Here is a 20028-nt window from a genome sequence, read left to right on the forward strand (position 1 = left end):
TTTCTGAAATTTGCTTGTATTTATGTGAAAAGCCAATTCAGCATTTTCCAACATTTTTTAGGATGAAATGATTCCTCACATTCATTGTGGGGTTAAAAACGAATTTTGCACAATAAATATGTGCAAAATCGCACATGGTGTGATCAACAGCTGCTCACGTTTGGGTAGTTCACGATGTTGAAGTAGTCCTGTTATAGGAATTTTACCTGAGTGATATCTCAGCTAAGCAACCTGGCATACTCTTAGACATTTTCCGTAATAAAGGCCTAAAAATAATGTGAGAAAATGACAGTGTAAACAAACTTTAGTTCTCAGTTTTTTTTTTTAAATGGTTAAAGTTATCTCAATTCACTCCATTTGTAAACAGTCCCCATTTGAACGAGATTGACAGAAACAAATGTGTACGCCAGACTAATATTTATGAGAGTATTCCACGCTTTATTTCATATCTCGACACTCACTATTAATGTGGCATGCTAAATAATTCTCACTACTCTGCACCAAAATCACATGCAATGATGACTTGCACACATATGTGTACCGTACTATACCTCTCTTGAGGCTATGTATGTTTGAATGCCAGAAGGAGGCTAGGATAAGGGGAGAGAAGCATAAGTGGTAGCACCTGCAAATGAAATGTAATATTTGGTATAACAAGAAACCCTACAGATTGTAATAAATATGCATGCATTCAACATGTCTATTGCACTGTGATGTGGTGTAGTTTTAAGTCGTTATATTTGTAAGGCTGTTCCCTACGCAAAGCTCTAATCCCAGTGTGAGTCACCTGAATCCCTAATAATCAAATGACATGCTAGAGGGGACTACTGAACAATGTAGTTGTTGTATCGAACTTGGAAAGGCAGTATATACGAGTGTAACAGCCAGCCCAGCCCCAGGCAATGCAGACAATTTGCATGTTGATGGAGTGTCACCAGTGTCTATTGTGGATGTGATGTTCTCTGTGGGACATGGCTGAAGCTCCAGATACAATTTATAGCACATAATATCTGAGGAAAGTTGAATTCCCTTACCACGCATTGCCTTTCTGCCAATGATTGTGTCATGGTGAATGAAACACTGGTGCACTTGGCTAGTGGTGCATCTGAGTACCTGTTGCAAGCAGCATTATTGGTTTGCCTGTGAAATGTCCACTGTGTCCCCACTGAACTTCTTGACTGACCCAGCTGCCGGTACATGGAGCTCAGCTAGTATTTTGAGATATGCAGGGATGGTCTGTGAATGGGCTGTTGGTGAATTGAGCTCCTGCTACCAGTTTGTAACAATGTCAAGTAATCGTTCCTCAAAATGTGGGGGGCAAGGCGATAAGGATTTTAAGTGACATGGAGGAAAAACAATTTAAAGGTCTGTCTCTTGATTCCTTATGTCTAAGTGCAGTCTGTGTGTGATTGGTTAATGTTGTAAACACTTTCACCTGTTGATGGGTGTGATGCAGTCCTGACTGTTAACCCCCCCACCTTGCAATTTCGTGAATTATGTATGCATTAATGGGGAAGAAGATGCTGTGCTTTTTTAGGGTGCAAAGTCTCTAAAAATAGACATAAAAACATTTCTAGATTTTCAAACATATCTCAAACTAATGTATTTCTACTTACTGCTCGATGGTGCTTGGAACAAATGAAGAGGAAGACGACGAAGACACAAACACCTCCAAAAGATATCAGCTGCTCCGGCCTTTTGGATGTGTCCAAAGCCACCCAAGTGATTAATCCCCCCAGAACCAAAAGACAAAACACCCTATGAAAGAAGACACACCAGGCTCATGGTTATTCATAGCACAGGAGAAAGTAGACACAAATATATCTCTAGGTGTGGTCTCTCAAAACCTCTAGTGACAAAAAACCTGCCCTAGTCCACGTGGAAACACTTCTAAGAATTATCCAAGTAGTGTAGTGTCGCAGTGTCTCAATCAGTCAGAGGGTGCTTTATTTAATGTTGCTATCCCCCCCCCCCCCCAGAACGTACCAGAGAGCGAACTGTCTACATTCTAAACCCCTCAGTTTTTAAAGGGGGACCCTCAGGAAGCATTGTTAATACTTTAATCACTGCAGCAACCAGCCCAAGAGGTGGTCAGCAATGTGCTTGGTAGAGGGAAGTAGCGTAAGAAGAAAAAGTGTTATAGGATGGCCAGTCAATGTGAAAGCAAAGCCAAAATCCTTGAAGTTGTAGCTAATGCTGAGGCTATGCCAATTAGCAGTAATATTTTCTCGCATTTCTTTGTGATGTTTCCTTCCCTCTGCTTAGCAAATTCTAGACTGAGTACTAATGAAGAGGCCATTTACCAGGCCGCAGTACAAAACCTCTCCTATTTACCCAGCAACCTGCAAAATAGTCCTAATCTCTGCTGTTTAGCCGGCCATAGACTAAATAGCAGAGATGATGTACAATTTCACCAGCAGTCGGATAAATAGTGTGAAGGAGGTCTATACTTAGCCAGCCCATAAAGAAAAAGTACTCCAGACAATGGTAGTGTGGTGCCATTGTGAATGAATGAATGAATAAAGTAGTTTTATAGATGGTGCATTACCTGTAGGTGTCTTAGTGGTAGGCGGATCAAGAGCCGAGGAGCAAAAGAGAAAACAGCAAGCAGGATTAAGTCTGAGTAACTTTGTTTTTAGCAGTGGGAAATAGCCAGGTCTTTAACTGCTTTCTGAATAACTTGCAGGCTGGGTTGTGACCAGAGGGCACGAGGAAGGGAGTTCCATAGCATTCCACACAGTAAAAAAGCAAATGTTCTGCAGCCCCATTTTACTCGTTTGATTCTGGGGATCAGGACCATGTATGCCGTGCTAGATCTGAGGGTTCTATTGGGCGCATAACAGGTAAAATGTTACTGAAAATAGGATGGCCCGGAACAATGAAGAGCCTTATGCATTAGGCACAGAGCCTTAAATGAGATTCTCTTCTCCAATGGTAGCCAGTGAAGGCCATGCAATAGGTGAGATACTGGTTTGAACTTTGGGATTTTCAAAAGGGTTCTTGCTACCGCATTCTGTAAGAACTGCAATTTTTTTATGAGGTATTTCAAGGTGCCTAGATAAAGGGCAGTGCAGTAATCGATTTTGGAGTCTATGAGTGCCAACATTACGGTCTTCTGCAAGTCCGTCTGAATGAACAGGAGAATTGTTTTGAGAACCCGTAACATAAAATAGCCCCCAGAGGTCACTGTATTGATTTGAGCAGAGAAACATAGTTTGGTGTCGAAGATGACTCCCAAGTTTTTTTGCCTTCTGCACAGGCTTGGGGAGGTTACCCAGCTCCTGGGGCCACCAGGATGCATTCTAGAAGGAGGTCTCTTTCCCAAAGAGCAACACCTCCGTTTTATCTGAATTCAATTTGAGACAGTTATTCTGCATCCAACTTGCAACTGCAGCCATACATCTGCAGAAAATATTTGCATCATTCTCCACTTGAGACAAGACGGACACCACTATCTGTGTATCATGCGCGTAGGATAGTACGGTCAGGCTGAAGCTCAGAATAAGCTTCACTAAAGGGGTAACACACATGTTGAAAAGAGTGGGACTAAGCGCAGATCAATGCGGCACCCCACAGGGGTGGGAGAAAGGGCTGGACTTTGCATCTCCCATCTCAACCCACTGTTTTCTGTTTTCGAGTAATGAGCTCAGCAGAGTTAGTGCGGTACTACTGAAGCCTAAGGTGTGCAGACGTTTTGTAAGGAGTGCATGGTGGACCGTATCAAAGGCGGCAGAGAGATCTAGTAGGATTAGTGCAGCTCTGCCGCCCTTGTCCACCCTAGCTCTAATTTCCTCCGATGCGGCCACCAGTGCGGACTTCGTACCATGGATTAAGCGGAGTCCAGCAATTGATGGGTGCCCAGAAAAGTTAGAATTTCCTCGTTCATGGCTTTCTCTAGCACCTTAGCACCTTAGCAGGGAACGGAAGTCGGGAAATTGGTCTGTAGCTATCCACCAGCTTGGGGTCCGAGGAGGGTTTCTTCACCAGAGGGAGAAAAAGGCTTTTTTCCAGATGTTAGGGTAATGCTCCGAAACTCAGAACCTGGTTTAGTAGATCTTTGGGTTGCCCAGCCACCTGACTAGCCAACTTGTTGGTGATCGCTGGAGGGCAAGGGTCAAAGGGGGCTCCAGACTTGATGGATCTCATGAGACTGAGTGATTTATCCCACGAGAGAGGGGAGACTTCTCAAAGGTGGGAAGTGCCTCGCGCCCATTGGATATACTGGAGTTTGTGGCCTCATCCAGATTGATAACAAGGTCGATACTAGGTGCCTTCTGAGAAAATACCTGAAAAATTGAGTTGACCTTGAATTGGGAGAAATCTGCCATCATGTAACGGGGATGCAACGTATGACTCATATACAAGTGTAGAGCAGTTTGTAAAAGTGTAAGTGCATGAATAAAGCTCAGCTGTTTACAGATTAAACAAACTATTTTTATTAAAAAGATTTACTATTTTAATATTCAAGTAAGACCTAGAAATCAAATACAATCTTCTCTATATGGCACGTATATTTTGCGCTTATGGTTTTAAAGCATGTTATATAAATATTTTATTCATGCATGAGAATAAATTTTTTTAATGTTCATGATGTGCTCTTTGAGGCGTTTTGAGGGATGGGCTCTTTTTTTTCTTCTTATGGAAGGCCGTGAGCTAGCTTTAGGCTTTGTCTAATGGGGGTTATGCTTGCTTAGTATTTCGAATCTGTCAACAGAGCAGCAGTCAACAAGCAGCTGCATAAAATGAATCTGGGCCTTAGAAGGAGGAACATGTATAGTAGGTAATTGGTCTTTGGAAACACAGTGCTTTGGGGCACTTGCAGGTGGTAAATTGAGTGAGACTCTGTAATAGGGCTTCTGTGGAATCAGGAAGTGAAAGCAGGAGACAGGTAAGTAATGCATCTGGGTAATTCATGAGAGAAGTTCATTCTGCTGCCTGTGAACAAACACAATTTTTCATACTATTTACCTAGATGAGTAAGTTTAGGGCATTGATGCTTATTGGTCCCATGTCATGAGTGGTTCCTTCAGCTACACTAACATTTTAGTCACATGCACAACGCTTCTTGGAAATGTTAGTTTAGCTTTTTAACATATTAAGCAGTGTTTTAAATGAACCAGGTCCTGTTTCTACATGCTGGCATTTCTATACATGACAGTGCTGCCTCAGGAAAAGAAATCCTCATGCCAGAGAAAATATATGTGTGATAGATTTGGTGGCTGTACCTGACTAGAGGTATTGTGGAAAGGAACTGGTGTAAGAAGCAGCAGGGGAGGATGAAAAGTTGCAAATAAGGGCAAGAGGTGGACCACTAGGAGGACTAGGACAGTGAGAGCCACTAAGGATCAGGAAAAGAAGAACCAGTCCCACGAGACCTAGTCTATGCTGACCAGGATTACCAATGCCGGAGGGGACCAGGAACAATTAGACAGTGAGTAACAAAACAATGAAAAATATCACTAGGGATACTGGGACCAGGGTGAGAAGGCTCAGGAGGGCCAGGATGTTGTGGAGCAGGGGTATCTGGACCCAGTGGGCAAGGGCCAGAAAGATAGAGGTAGAAGGAACAGTAGGCCCAGTACTATAATTACAAGAAGAGTTATGAGCACATGTCTGCACCAACCAGGCCCAGAGAGACAAGGACAACCAGGGACAGGAGTAGCAGGCCAAAATAGACAGCCCCACCAAGTACCTGTATCAGGAGACCAATACAGAGAAACTCCAGAGACAGGAGGGCCAAGACCACAGATCTAGGAGGACCAATGGGCCAGGAACAAAAGGAACAAGAAGACAGCAACCAAAAAAGGATCAGGACTAGCAGCACCTTGATACCTTAGATAAGTATGACTAGGGAGTTATAAAGGATGAGGAAGTCTAGGTCCAGTGGGATCAGCATCAGAAGGTGTAGAAGTGTCCCAGACTCAAAGCCATCCAAAACTAGGGTGACAAGAATTACGGAACCAGGGTGACTCACAACATAGGAACTAGGTGGACCATTGCCAGCGGGATGAGGAAGACCAAATCCATTAGGACCATTACTAGGAGGGCCATGATAGAGGGGCCCATGCATGGTCTGATGGGTAAGAACAAGGTAAATTAGGCAAACCAGGAGGATTATTAGGAGTAGGATGTGGCATGAGGTTCAGGTACTAGGGGGCTAGGGAAACCAGGGATAGTACCACTAGCACTAGAAGAACTGATACATGAGAACCAGTCAAAGGAAAAAAAGAACTAAGACCAGGACTACATGGACCAAGGAAACCAGAATCAGAAGGATAAGGAAAGACAAACAAGGGGACTAGATGAATAAGGGGAGCAGGACCAGGAGGACTGATTGACGAGAATTAGGGTGAGGATGATGTAAGATCTAGGACTGTAAGTAAGTAAGTAATATATTTAGTGTACAGTTAATTAAAACCATTACAAAAGTTGTCCATCGCTTATAAACAATAAAACATCAATTTAAAAGGCTAATAGCCACATTTAAAAACACGCATTAAGATTGCGGAAAAGATCCACTCCCCCGGACTTAGTGACCCATAGTCCTATTTCTTCATTTTTGTTGCAGCGATTAGCAGCAGTTCATGAATAAAAATTACCCCCCTTGTCAGAGTCTTGGCTACAAAAAGAGGGCATCCACATAATTGCAAGTTTAAAGTGCATAGTGCCGCATCAACATCCATTAATTTGTGCAAAAATATCCTATGGTTAGCTTGTTGATGCTTTCCCTTGAGGGTTGCGTGTGCAAACATGCTTAAAATTATGTGCTTAAAACACTGTTGCAGTTGTGGTGCAAAGGGTTAACAGGACGTCTCCAACTCAGATCCAGTGCAACTACTCTGATGATCCGGCAGTATCCGTTTTAGTCGGAGGTCAGCAGCAGAGGCAAATTTTACCAGGCAGCAGCTGAGTTGAATGTCTTCGCCAGAGAAGCTTGCAAACTCCGCTTGTCTGCGCGACCGTATTTTGTTTTTGTTAAAGATGGGTCTGAGTAGTAACCGGCACTCCCGCATCAGCTCATGGCGAATGGTTATGATATGGACTATGTTCTCCTCTCCTTCCCCGCAAAGACGGCACATTGCTGGCTTTGAGAGCGCAACCAAGGGGGCAGATGGTATGCAGATGGTAATAAACCTAACCGGAGTTTCAGAAACTTCTCTTTGGTGGTTTTGGAGAAGTTAGAAAGGAGGTAAGCTTGAGGAGTTGCTTTACTGTAGGATTGTATAGTGAGCCAGCCATGTGAGCGTTCTGTCAAGGCCGCTTTGTCTTGTAAGATAGATTCTTTTTTGACAATGTTATTTACAATGTTTTTGAAGCTTGCCATGGTCCCTGCCGAGATCTAGGACTGGGAAACAAGCGACCAAGGATCCAAATTACTAGAAGCAGGGGCCATGGTAATGACAACCAGTCAAACCAGGACCAGGAAATACAGGGCTAGAACGTTCTTAGACTAGAGTGAACTGAAAGTCCAGGTACATCAGAACTAGGAAAGTCTCTGACAAGTTATTGCAGAGCCATCCGGTTAAGGAACAGAAGAACGAGGGCCAAGAGGATCAGGACCAGATTGAAGAGGACTAGGAAGATCACGACCGAAAGGGCAACACCCAGTTGAATTCTATAATAAAAACCAACCTGAAGACCAAAACAAAAGGAGTAGATAACCTAAAAGCATTGTGAGCAGGAAAAGCAGAAACGGGACTAAGAGGGTCAAGAAGATCAGGACCTACGGGATCAGGACAGGAAAACTATGTGGGGCACATCAATCATTAAAAGTATCAAGACCAGGGAGAGAAGGATCTGAGGCAAGAGGGCTAACCAACATTAGCAGATCAAGTGGAATGAGCAGTTGTGGGCAGGAGGACCAGGACCACAATGACCAGGCTTGGTAGGACCCAAACAAGGTGAACTGGATCAAGAGGACCTGTATCAAGTGCTGCAGTGCCAGTAGGACTAACTGGACAAGGGACGGATCCAAGAGTACAAGCACAACCCAAACCAGGGGAACAAAGACTAAAAGTGCCAGGACACAAGAAGTAAGATGGACCAGGACTTGTGGTACCAGGACTAGGAGGTGAGGATAACCAGGACAGGGTGACTAGGACCAAGAGTACCACAAAGAAACAGGTTCATATGGGCCAAGACTGGTGGAACCGGGATGGGACATATTGGCTAAAAGGGAAGGTTTATGATAACAAGCACAATAAGTCAAAAAGGATAAGGGCAACCAGGACCATGGATACCAAGATAGCAGGTGGGCCAGGTTTAGGAGAACTAGGTCCAGGAGAATCCAAACTATTAGGAACAGGACCAAGAAGACCATGGAAAATGGGAACAGAATCTTGGAAAGGTCAGGGAAGACACCACTTGGATTTGGGGGACACAGTAGCCCTCATATTACTCGATCTGAGCACTGCTTTTGACACAGTGTCTCACACCGTGTTAATACGATCCCTTCAAGCTCTCGGCATCTCTGATCTAGCACTGAAATGGCTGATATCTTTTTTGACCAACCACACATTTCAAATGTTTTCTGCTGATGCCACATCGTAACCATACACTTCTGACTGAGGAGTCCCGCAGGGATCTATTCTTAGCCCTCTACTTTTAATATTTATGTTAAACCATTGTCGACCATTGTTGAAGAGGCTGGGCTATCTCTCTTCTCTTACGCAGATGATACCCAGATCATCTTCTCTCTGTCTTCTGAGAGGATGGCCGGTCCGTCAGCTCTTCAAGACGGTTTAAGAAAAGTAGCAACATGGATGCAAACAAACATTCTTAAACTTAACGGTGACAAGACCGAGGTCCTTATCTTCGGAAATAATAAAGAACTATGGGTCCCCCCCACTGGCCCACTGAATTGGGTACTGTACCTTAGCCCTCTCAGCAAGTCTGTAACTTGGGTTTTCTTGTTGATGATTGGCTGTCCATGAGACAGCAAGCAGCTACCTGCTTCACTATATTGAAGTGGCTGAGAAATGTTGTCTGGATGCTTCCTTGCTCCACCCAGAAAACGGTGGTCCAGGCACTTGTGATCTCGAGATTGGACTATGGCAACGTTCTCTATATAGGGTCCAACAAAGATATAGTTCGGAAGCTACAGGCAGTACAAATCGCGGCAGCAAGATTATTTTGTCAAATTCCCAAATCCACCCCCACCACCAGCTACTTACGCGAGCTCCATTGGCTGAAAGTGGAAAATTGCGTTTAGTTTAAAACACTGAGCCTTTTATTTAAGATCAAAGACGGCACAGCTCCCTTGTACCTGCAGGCCCTGACCCAACCTTACTATCCTTCACGGCAACTGCGTTCCGCCGCTCAGGGAAAATTTTTGGTTCCCAGGATTAGGCTCTCGCGGATGGGAGGCCGCTCCTTAGCCTTTCTCAGTCCCACCTTGTGGAATACTATGCCTACATCTCTTTGCTTAAAACAAATTTCGTAAGATTTAGCAAGAATTTAAAGGTATGGCTATTCAATCAGTAATTCCATACTCTGTCTCATCCTCTGGCTGGCGCTGGGAAACCCTTTTTGGGTAGCTTTGCGCCTTATAAAAGCAACTTAACATAACATAACAAGATAAAAAACAAGAATAACATGATCTTGGCCGGGAGTGCCAGGTAGCTACAACCAGAGACACAGACAGCTAGTCAGAAGGAAAGATTCAAAGAGGAGCAGGGAATAAAGGAATAAGGGTACCAGGAAGATCAGAACAAAAAGGAGCAGGACCTTGAGTACCAGGACCAGGAGGACCAAGGTGAGGAGGACAAGAAGGATCATGACCAGGGACATCAGGACCAGTATGTTCACAACCTGGATGTGCAGGCCACAGGGCTAGAAACAGGATGGCCAGGAAGATGAGCAACTAAAACCAAATAAAGGAGGACCATGTTGAGTTTGTGTATTAGCACAATGACAAGCAGCAGGTACTCTAGGACCAAGAGGATGAGGACCATATTCAGGAAGACAAGATCAAGGCCAATAGGTCCTAGGGACAGAATAAGCAAGGAAGATGAGGGGGTCCGCACCAAGAATACTGGGAGGACCAAAGCCTGGAGGACCAGGACCAGAGCAAGCAGGGTTAGAAGGATCACCACAAATAGGACTAGGAATGGGCCTAGGAGTTCTAAGGGGCCCATGACCATAGGAAGGCTAGGACACAAGAGGCCAGGTAGACAGAGGAAACCAGCAGGACCAGGAACTGGCGTATTCTAAATCAGATGAGTAAAGTGAGAAGGATCAGAAGGACCAGGCTAAATGGGTGCGGTCTATCGGATCACGAAAGAACAATGACCTAAATTTCCAAGTAGAGCAGGTGGGAAATTGGGGTATTAGGGCCAGGCTGGAAAGGGCCAGGTGAACTAGGACAGCCAGACCCACAAAGGATCAGACCAAGATCAAAATGGCCCAGCCCATGAGAACCTGGGCAAGGAGAATCAGGATGACCAAAACCAGGAAGACTAGGAGTGCCAGCCCTAGGAGAACCAGGACAACAGGGCTAGATGAATAAGGACCCAGCAGATCAGCAAGATCAGAAAAATGATTATCAGTACCAAGATCAAGAGGCCCAGAAGGGCTAATACAACGATGAGCCAGGGAAGGACCAGGAAGACCAAGGTCAGGAAGTACTACAACCAGGGCCCATAGATTCAGAAAACCAGTACCAGGGTGACCAGAACTAGTTAGACCAGGGCCAGGATGGGATCAAGAGAACCAAAACAACAAAGAAAAGCAGGACTAGGAGTAGAACCAATGCCTAAAGGTACAGAAGGGCCTGGAAGTGTAGGAAGAAGACTAGGAGCAGGAGGATACCTATGTGAGTCTAGGTAATATGTATTATGATATCCCTTTTGGAAATGGTTCTATTCATCCTTCTTATACCGCCAACCCATAGAAACCCCCATCTATTAAGCCTGAGTATATAACTGCTACGTATTTGCTGAAAAATCAGTGGATGCAAAGTGAATAAAAAGCTATAACTATTATATACTGACCTCTGAGTGTAGAAGACACGGTCTGTTGTTTGGCACCGTAGTCGGAGGGTGGATCTGAGTGCACAAGGACTGGAACTTGGTAAAGATATTTAAAGGTGGATGGGTGAAAACGAGTGTGGTCTGTGAAGGATGGCATCTGAGAAACTATGATGGTTAAAATCAGGGAAAACAGTTAATAGCTAACAAAGGGGTCAGATGGATATGGCACTCAGGAAAGGGAAGCTCAAGATCAGAAGAAGGCTTTGTTCAGCAGAAGAGGGGGTGATGGAGACTCCCTATAGATCGCCTCAGATAACCCAAGAAGGATTCTGTGTGACCCCTATATATTTTCGCTGAAATTCCATGTGTGTGTATGTGAGATGAGCATGCAGCAAGGCACCAAAACAACGCACTGTGGGATGTTGCACAACAGTGAGAGTGCCAAAATGTGCCAAATCTACTACAATATGATGTATTTCTGCACTCTCCTTGCACTGTTATCCTGTGTGCTGCCTACCTCCATCACTGACACCCTTTCCCCATGGTTCAAGGTTGCCGCATTAGAGTAGGATTGGTTTTGTGCACATTCCTGCACAAAAAAATTCTTTGAGGCATTTTCTTCTTTCTATGTTTGCTGCAGAATGCAGCACACATAGAAAGAGGAAGTAACAAGAAACAAAGCAGATATTTATTTTATTGATGCCACAATTGGGAAGTCATACCATGTTCATGTAATCCCAGGTGTACTCACTTTAATAAATATGGATTTACGTCAAAATCTTTTGGTGGATGTATGAGAATGTCCATGCTCCACCCATGAAACCCCTTTGCAACACAGGCTAACACAATGTAGCAATTTGCTCTGCCTTGTGTTACTCTGGAATTACTAAGCCATGCAGAGCTACACAAGGAATAGTAATTTCCGTGTGTTTTGCGTTGCACTGCTTTGCTTGATGCAAGGGCAGCACAACCCGTTAGGAGTTGCCCCTAAGTGTGAAGTATTAAGATTCCTTGTATGACCAGTACATGGACCAGTGGGATGGATTTTGCATGTCATTATAAAGAGTACATGCAGCTACCCTATACAGTCAGAGTGTATTAAATGCATTCTTGTGAATAAAGGGTGGAGACCCAGAACTGAAGTGAGGGAAAATGGAGAAAAGGTGACCTCAAAAATTGTTGGAGGTTCCTTCCCAGCAAATGGCTGCTCATTAGTTCTTCCTGAGTGACGACATAGGGTAGATGGTAGAAGTAGTAGGCCATAGGTTTCTCTTGTTAAAGGTGTCAGAGTTTCTAAGTAGGGTTGCCCTTTTGTCTGTGCCTGATGACTACTCAGAAAGGCTGATGACAGCTAGGTCATGCTTCATTGTGTCCTTGCTTTGGATACTTCTACATGAAGCCAGCACTATTGCTACTGCTATGAGAGCCATCACATAGCACAAAGACTGTGTCGGAGCGACTATCAGAAAATGATATTTGAAAAAGAAACACCCCAAATCAGTTCTGAAACCTCAACATTGGATCCACATCCCCAGTCTGAAAAATGACCATTACAGTGGAACAGTGAAATGCTCAATTACCAGGTCACAGGAATGAAGGTAAGAAAATATCTATGTTTATTCAGTGTGTTATTTATAATATTTGTGATAAAGTCACTTAATAAATATCTCTGTGAGTTTCTTTTCTTCTTTGATACCTATATGTCTTTCTCTGATTTAATGGGAAAATGCATTAATATTCCAATGACATTCAGTTCGATTAATTATGGTACCATTTCCTTGCTTGTGGCTTCTTGACAGTATACTTTCTCTGATGGCCCAACAAGGAACGTGCTGTTAAAGGAAGGATTTTATAACATCTTCCCTATTTAGCGTAAAGGCTTCCTATAAGGGACAGAAAGCAAATAATGACACCATTACCCTGGGAGAACACTCCCAGCATGTGGGACTCCTGATTTGGGAGTTTGTTTTTGAAAACAAAATATTTGTTTTTTAATGTTGGCTAGCCAGCCATCATGTCTGACTGTACTGCCTTCAAATATTTTGTGCATGGACAGGAATTGCCATGGCAGCAGTTCCTGCCAATGTAGAGAGCTGTCCACAGAGCCAGTGGACAACCCTAAATGTGGAGGGCAAAGGTCCCTTAGGATGTTGGAGGTAATGCCCTCTGCCATCCCCACAGAGTTAACTCAGTCCTGGAAACTCTAAATCAAGCCCATGGTTATTCTTACTTCTGTCTTGGGATTGGAATGAAGCCTTTGAATTATACCCTGTTGGCTACTTCATATGGGACCCTAAGCAATTGTTACTTTATTGATAAAATCACCCTAAATATTAGATGGCTATATGTTACTGGGAAACATTCCCATTTCTGGTTTCTGCTTTTACAAATCATTGTTTTCAAGTGTGCTAGCCAGCCATCATGTCTGACTGTACTGCCTTCAAATGTTTTGTGCATAGACAGGAATTCCCATGACAGCAGTTCCTGCCAATGTAGAGAGCTGTCCACAGAGCCAGTGGACAACCCTAAATGTGGAGGGCAAAGGTCCCTTAGGATGTTGGAGGTAATGCCCTCTGCCATCTCCACAGAGTTAACTCAGTCCTGGAAACTCAAAATCAAGCCCATAGTTATTCTTACTTCTGTCTTGAGATTGGAATGAAGCCTTTGAATTATACCCTGTTGGCCACTTCATATGGGACCCTAAGCAATTGTTTCTTTATGGATAAAATCACCCTAAATATTAGATGGCTATATGTTACTGGGAAACATTTCCATTTCTGGTTTCTGCTTTTACAAATCATTGTTTTCAAGTGTGTTAGTCTGATCTGTTCAGTTGGACTTCACCAGAATTATTAATTCCAGCATGCATTGATTTGCTGCAGAAAAAGAGGTGGTCTCATAACATGGAGCCTTTGGTAATCCTCTATCAGGCACTAGTACATTCCCGTGGCTTTTTGAGTAAGTGCAAGTTTATATCTTTAGAAAAGCAAATAGCTTTAACTATTCTTGCAAAGGTTCAAATCATCTTTATCATTTGCACGTCTGCAAGCAAATGTAAAGGAGTAGGAGCATTGTGGAGCACGAGACAGTTCCACAAAGAGCCCCCAAAGTTGGTATGTCTTGGCACACAGTGTAATGGAGTGGCATTCTGTGCCATGTCTCTCAGACTTGGAAACATTCAAACATTTGGGACCTTTAAACCTATAAGATAATGCTTATCTCTAAGCCAGTATTAGCATAAGGGCCTCATGGCACAAAAACAGAAGGTTTGTGACCACAAAAGTAGTTATTATTATATACTAAACTATTTTAATGAGTTGGAAATTTCTTTATACTAGTAAATAGAATTTTGGTATTGTTTCTGAACTGCAAAAAGGAGGGTTCAGGAAAGGGGTTCCTCCCTCCCCTTTCAAATTCGGAAAGGAATTTATTGATAGTTTGTAACTGCAATTGCTGTCCCAAACCACTGATGAGCTAATGACCCCTGAGTTGGGATGGTAGCTAATTTGCCAAAGGGAAAGGGTCCCCTTAGGACAGGATGTTGGCAGCCTTGGGGTGGGGGGACTTTTCCAAAACCTACAGGCAAAACAGTACATAATCTCTACTATTTAGATCAGCAAGGTAAAGAGTCAAGTGTTTCTGCTAATTACATGGCCGCCTGCCACACAGTGCAGAATCTCTACCAGCCAGCGGATGGGTAAATATTTACGTTTTCCTGCTATTTGTGCGACTGCCAGTCGGACAGTGCAGAATCTCTTTATTTGCAGGGCCACCAACTGAATAATTCAGAATCTTTCTGTTTAGCTAGTGGCTGGGTAAGCAGTGAAGTTTGCACGGGTGCCAACCAAACAGTGTGTACTCTACTATTTAGCCAGGAGCTGCATAAATGATGACGTTTTTATGCTAGTTGCACTGTAGTTAGCCAGTGGCTGGGTAAATATTGACGTTTTTTCTGCGATTTGCATGGCTTCAAGACAATCAGTGTAGAATCTCAACTACTTAGCCAACGTCCATGTTAATAGTAACGTTTTTCTGCTAATTGCACTGCCTGTCGACCAAACAGTGCGGTGTCCTCAGAATTATATTATTTATTCTTCGGGAAAGATCATTTATTCCTCATGGCTATCTTTCTGTATGTCACAAATATCAAAATATTTTTTTCCAGAAATTGAATTATCTCCTAAGACTTCATTTTGAAGGATATATTGATATTCTAAGGATACCCATTTGACCACATCACTTTTATTTTTATTTGAACCCAAAAATAGTTACAACAGTGTTGTGTAAATCAATTCCAATCTCACTTTTCATTCCCTCAGTATGAGCGATTGAAATATACAGACTTTTAATACTGAATGATATTCTCCTTAGGTAATTTTACACAATACAATTGTCAAAGAAAAATACCCTTTCCTTAATGTATTTCTCAAACTCTGCAATAACTGGCTTTAACTTCACACATAGGACAAACGATTGCAGTAATGAATAATTGTGGCGTTAATGGTCTCCTAGCAGACTTTTGTAAATCCTAATGTGTTTCTGGAAAGTTTAAGAGGGGCTCAGTTGAAAGTTATACAAGCATGTTCTAAGGTACAGGTAAGTGTGAATGAAATTAACTATATTGGGGAAATGCCAACTCTTAGATAAGGTTGGTTATAAATAATATCTCAGAATGCTCAAAGACAGAGGGGCAGATTTATGAAGGCCTTGCGCCGCCGGTGCGTCACTTTTTCCCATGTTAAAAATGACGCACCGGCGGCGCAAGGCCTTCATAAATCTGCCCCAGAATGTTTGCCTCACCGCCACACCCGTAGCACCTGAATTTGGGATTTCCCAATTTGAGAAGCTCATGCCATTCTTTGGAATTTTTCTTAAAAATGCTGGACAGCAAAAATAACTCAATGATTACTTGACAAAACAAGAAATCTGATTTAGAAAAATATCTCCACGCTGGCCCTAAGGAAACACCAAAGTAAAAAGGTTTATTCACATCAAATCAATAATAAGGGTATCTGTATTGCCATAGAAAAGTGCTAAGGCAAGGACTTTGCAATATTTCAATATCATAGCAATGTCCCAACTACAACCAACAAATTCCCCCTCTGTCATTATATTTTGGCCAACACATCAGATTGTCTTCTTCATTACTATCTTTATAGGAAACCCAGGCAAACTAGGAAAGGAGATCATGCATGATCCTAAATAAATAAAGCAAACTTGGAGCCTTTGTTTTCCATCCTCTGATAGGTTTTGTACCAGAATATAGCAACCACATCTATTAAACAGCTGGAACAGTATGTACTGTAAACGTTTGACGAGACTGGGGGACAGAGTGCTCCTAGTAGCCCAAGTTCAGGGTTTCCAATTACATTATTTAATTACCTCTAAGAATATATATATCATGGTGAATTATCCTGGCAAAGAATTAGTGATAGTCTATAATGATCTCCTGTCATTGCACATGGAGTGATGTTCTGAAAAATCTTTATCTATTTAAATTAAAATCAGAGATTATATGAGAATATTTTCTTTAACCTCACCAGGTACATAGAAATTAAGATATCATTCACTATGGTATGAAAGCTTATTCATTACATATCCTGCATTGTTATAGAGTTCAGAAACATATTATGTGATTTTAACATGGTGAGAGCATATACGAGGCAATTTTCTATAATGTTATTCAAAATGGTGTAACGGAAGCTTCAGCCCTACTTAACTTTGATGAATAAGGTGGGATCTCTGCAATAATGACCGGCGTCCGCTGATTGTTACAGCGTGCAACGCGGCAAGGATGTGTCGGGTGACTTCAGGGCTGTTTTCCATAGAGTTTGTGCAGGCTGCAGATCAGGTCTCTATGTCATTGGCCCCTGCCACTTCAATATGAGGGACTGGAGAGAGAGATTTTCTATTTCCAGGAAGATGCTATAAATGACAGGGCCACCTGCTGATGGACGGGGTGGGGTAATGCTATTGGGGACGCACTGACTGGAGTCACTAGCCAGCAGATTTCCCAGTGATTTCTGTATACCGGTAGCCCATCTGTAAGATACTTTATTTAGAAGATGGAAAGAGATTGGAAAAACTAGAAACTCATGATCATTGATAGGTAGCTAGTGGGTGACATGCTGTAGGTCATCATTGCTAGGGGGCTACCAACCCCAGTGGGTGAGGGAGGGTGTCTGGTGGGATCCTTCTCCACTGCTGAGGGATGAGCCCTGCCCCGACCTTGATTCATAGTCAAGTAAATATGATGGCTATTTCTTAGTTAGGGACTCCATGCAAAGCCCATTTCAAGTGCCCCCCAAAGGACTCATGGGGGCAGCACCTCACAGTAACTCACAAGATCCCATACATCATTGTTGGCTGTCTACCAAAACTAGATCAGCTATATGACTCTTCCTATATTTACGACAAATGAGGACGCCAATGACTGTAATGTAACATTTAGAAAGCGCTTTGAACCATTAATGGTAATAGAAAGAAACATCTGTAACAATGTTTCATGTACGAAACTAAGCCACCAGGGCCTGTCTGAATGCAACAGTGCTTTATTTTCCCTATATTGGTTAGTTTTATAGGCGTTTGACTCGGTTCTTCTGTAAAGCTGACTTGTAAATACTTCTTAATAATGTTTTGAGTTTGACACCCAGCCTGCTGAGTTTGGGTCCTTCATGGAGACTAGGATTTATTTAAATACAGCCATAGCCATGTTCAAGGAATAGATATGCTTTTGAGGTTTCTTGCTAATTGATCAGTTGGCCATATATACACTGAACCCCAAACCACAGATGTGTCCCTTCTCCAGGTTGGGCTTCCAGTACTAGTTTTAGCAATAAAAATAAACTTAAATTCTATCTAATGTTTGTCTTGAAGAGCATTTACCCATGCCGAAACTAAGGTAGAAAAGAAATCTGTTGATGTGCTACTTGAACCCTAAATTGTGTTGCTTCAAGGTTTTAGGTGACAAACATCAGTAGGGGTTTCGGGGTATGACGGTTTTCGACACGTACCACTTTATCCATCTCCGGTTCTTCTGAAAACATCTTCCAACAGGGCTCAGGAACTTTATTATCTTCTGCCCCAGAAATTTTTTCACCAGATCATAGCAGACAAAGAAGACAACTACACAGGTGATGACAACCAGGGCAAGCGCTCGTTGAAAGCTCAGTACACAGGCAGCGATGAAGTAGGCAATGTAACCTGGAACAGAGGTAAGAAGCAGTAAAAATGTGTGAAGCTGATTTGACCCAGCCCGCTTGACTAGGACTCTGTTACTTACCAAAAGAAGCAGTTTCTTTATCCAAACAATATTTCCCTAAAATCCTTTGTTTGGAAATACCACTTCTACCCACCTCATAGCACCTTCACACTAGCACATCCTAGCACATACATTTATTTTTTAATACAACTTGTGAATTTTTTTATAGCTTGCTCTTGGTGAATGAGTAACACTGCCAACCATATTTGCTGTAGACTACTGTAGTGGAAGAAAAACTACGTGTTGAGGTAAAGGAGAGATGGATATGATTTGAGACACATGATATTCCTAGCAAAGAGTGTCATTGACATGATGAGCCTCTATGTTCATACTTACAGAACATATATTTCTAAATGTAACCCACGCCATTAATAATTAGTGATTTTTCTATATGCAGGGTCACTGGAATCATGTGATTGAGCAGCTGTGGTGTTTTTGCATAATTAGAGATAGGACACATTTGCCACATAATAAATCACTTGCCGTAAAATCTGAAGATTAAAAAACAAAAAAATGTTTCTAGCTCAAATGGTTCAAGAGTTACTAAAAACGTTCAGCGACATGTGTCGCCGCGCTGTGGAAGGCCCTTTGCGAAGCTTGTCTGGTCACCTTTCTGTAGCTTTTTGCTATATTTGGGTGTTAAACTAATACTATAGAGTGCAACCACTACCCAAACTGTTTTGACAAGTGTAAAAATGACAAAATAATGAGGTAATACTTTCATAAAATGTGCCAATTACGCCCTATAATTTGCCTTTTGTTGCTGCACAATTTACCCACCCTACTGCATAATTGAGCCCTCCGCTTCATATTATTCCAGTGCCCTGCCTCTTTAGCTCTCCAGGCAATGCTATTTACTTTAATGCTTTGACATCTGATGCTGTTCACAAAGAGCCAGAAATAGAACACTTTCGCAATGGGTACATTATGAGACTACAGCAGCAGTGGAGTAGAGAGATGTATTTACTCTGGCAAAGGGAAAGAGAGAAGACAGAAGATTGCTGTGAAAACTTATCTAAACCGTATTTGGTGACGCATGGCCTATAATGACCCAAACTGATATCAGTAGAGTGGCTTCTTGTACTAGATGGCTCCTCAAACCCAATCTTCGAAGTCAGAGGGTAGGGGACTGGACATAAGATGTGGTGGAATGCCATGCCTTGTGTCCAAAGCCCCCTGGGCAGGACCAAAGGCAGTGCCTGGATGCCTTGGAACAAGATGACTTGGGCCCAGGTCATGGAATAAAGACTTCACCCTATGACCAGTGATAGACTCTTTGAGTGTAGCTGTATACAGGGTCAACCTATATCAAAAATAAAACCAAAGGCATTTACTGAAAAAGTTCTGTTACCTGCACAAAGTACACCTAAGAAGATATGCTTGAAAACTTTAGAATGTGCTGTGTAGTACGCTGAAGCTTTATCGAAGGGTACAGCAGCCTGACTGAAATAAAGAGATAAAAGAAACATAATTGGATTTTATACACATCAGGATTACAATCCTCTGAACAAGAAAGCAGCATCTAGCTAATTTGGGACCTCATCAAGGATTATCAAGCAGTGAGTCATCCCAAACACATATACACTTAAGCAAATATACATCCACCAAAACACCAGTGATGAAGTTCTTTATATATTAAAAATATTTGCATTAACAAGATATTAATGCATAAACACTCTAATTCTTTTTGTAGAGAGAAATTATGTTTATTCATGATTAATTGAAAATAACTAAAGTAGACCTGACTTTCAAAGTGTCCACTTGTGTTTGCCATCTTGTATTGTGACACTAGAGCAT

At 42.5% G+C, this 20028-nt stretch overlaps 1 protein-coding gene across 3 annotated transcripts in view; it reads right to left on the reverse strand.

Annotated features, from left to right (window-relative positions):
- Positions 1-20028, reverse strand: part of SLC28A2 (solute carrier family 28 member 2) — a 675497-nt gene that overhangs the window by 327961 nt on the left and 327508 nt on the right. For all 3 annotated transcript variants that reach the window (XR_013609837.1, XM_078684949.1, XM_078684951.1), the window contains 3 exons: positions 19583-19674; positions 17984-18173; positions 1617-1758 (listed from right to left, as the gene is read on the reverse strand). Coding sequence is in view for 2 of the 3 variants with exons in the window: in XM_078684949.1 (XP_078541075.1) it covers positions 1617-1758; positions 17984-18173; positions 19583-19674 (424 nt within the window). In the remaining variant the exon portion in view is untranslated. The remainder of the gene's footprint in view (positions 1-1616; positions 1759-17983; positions 18174-19582; positions 19675-20028) is intronic.

The sequence above is a fragment of the Lissotriton helveticus genome, chromosome 3_2 (genome assembly GCF_964261635.1).
Source record: "Lissotriton helveticus chromosome 3_2, aLisHel1.1, whole genome shotgun sequence".
NCBI classification, from domain to species: Eukaryota; Metazoa; Chordata; class Amphibia; order Caudata; family Salamandridae; genus Lissotriton; species Lissotriton helveticus.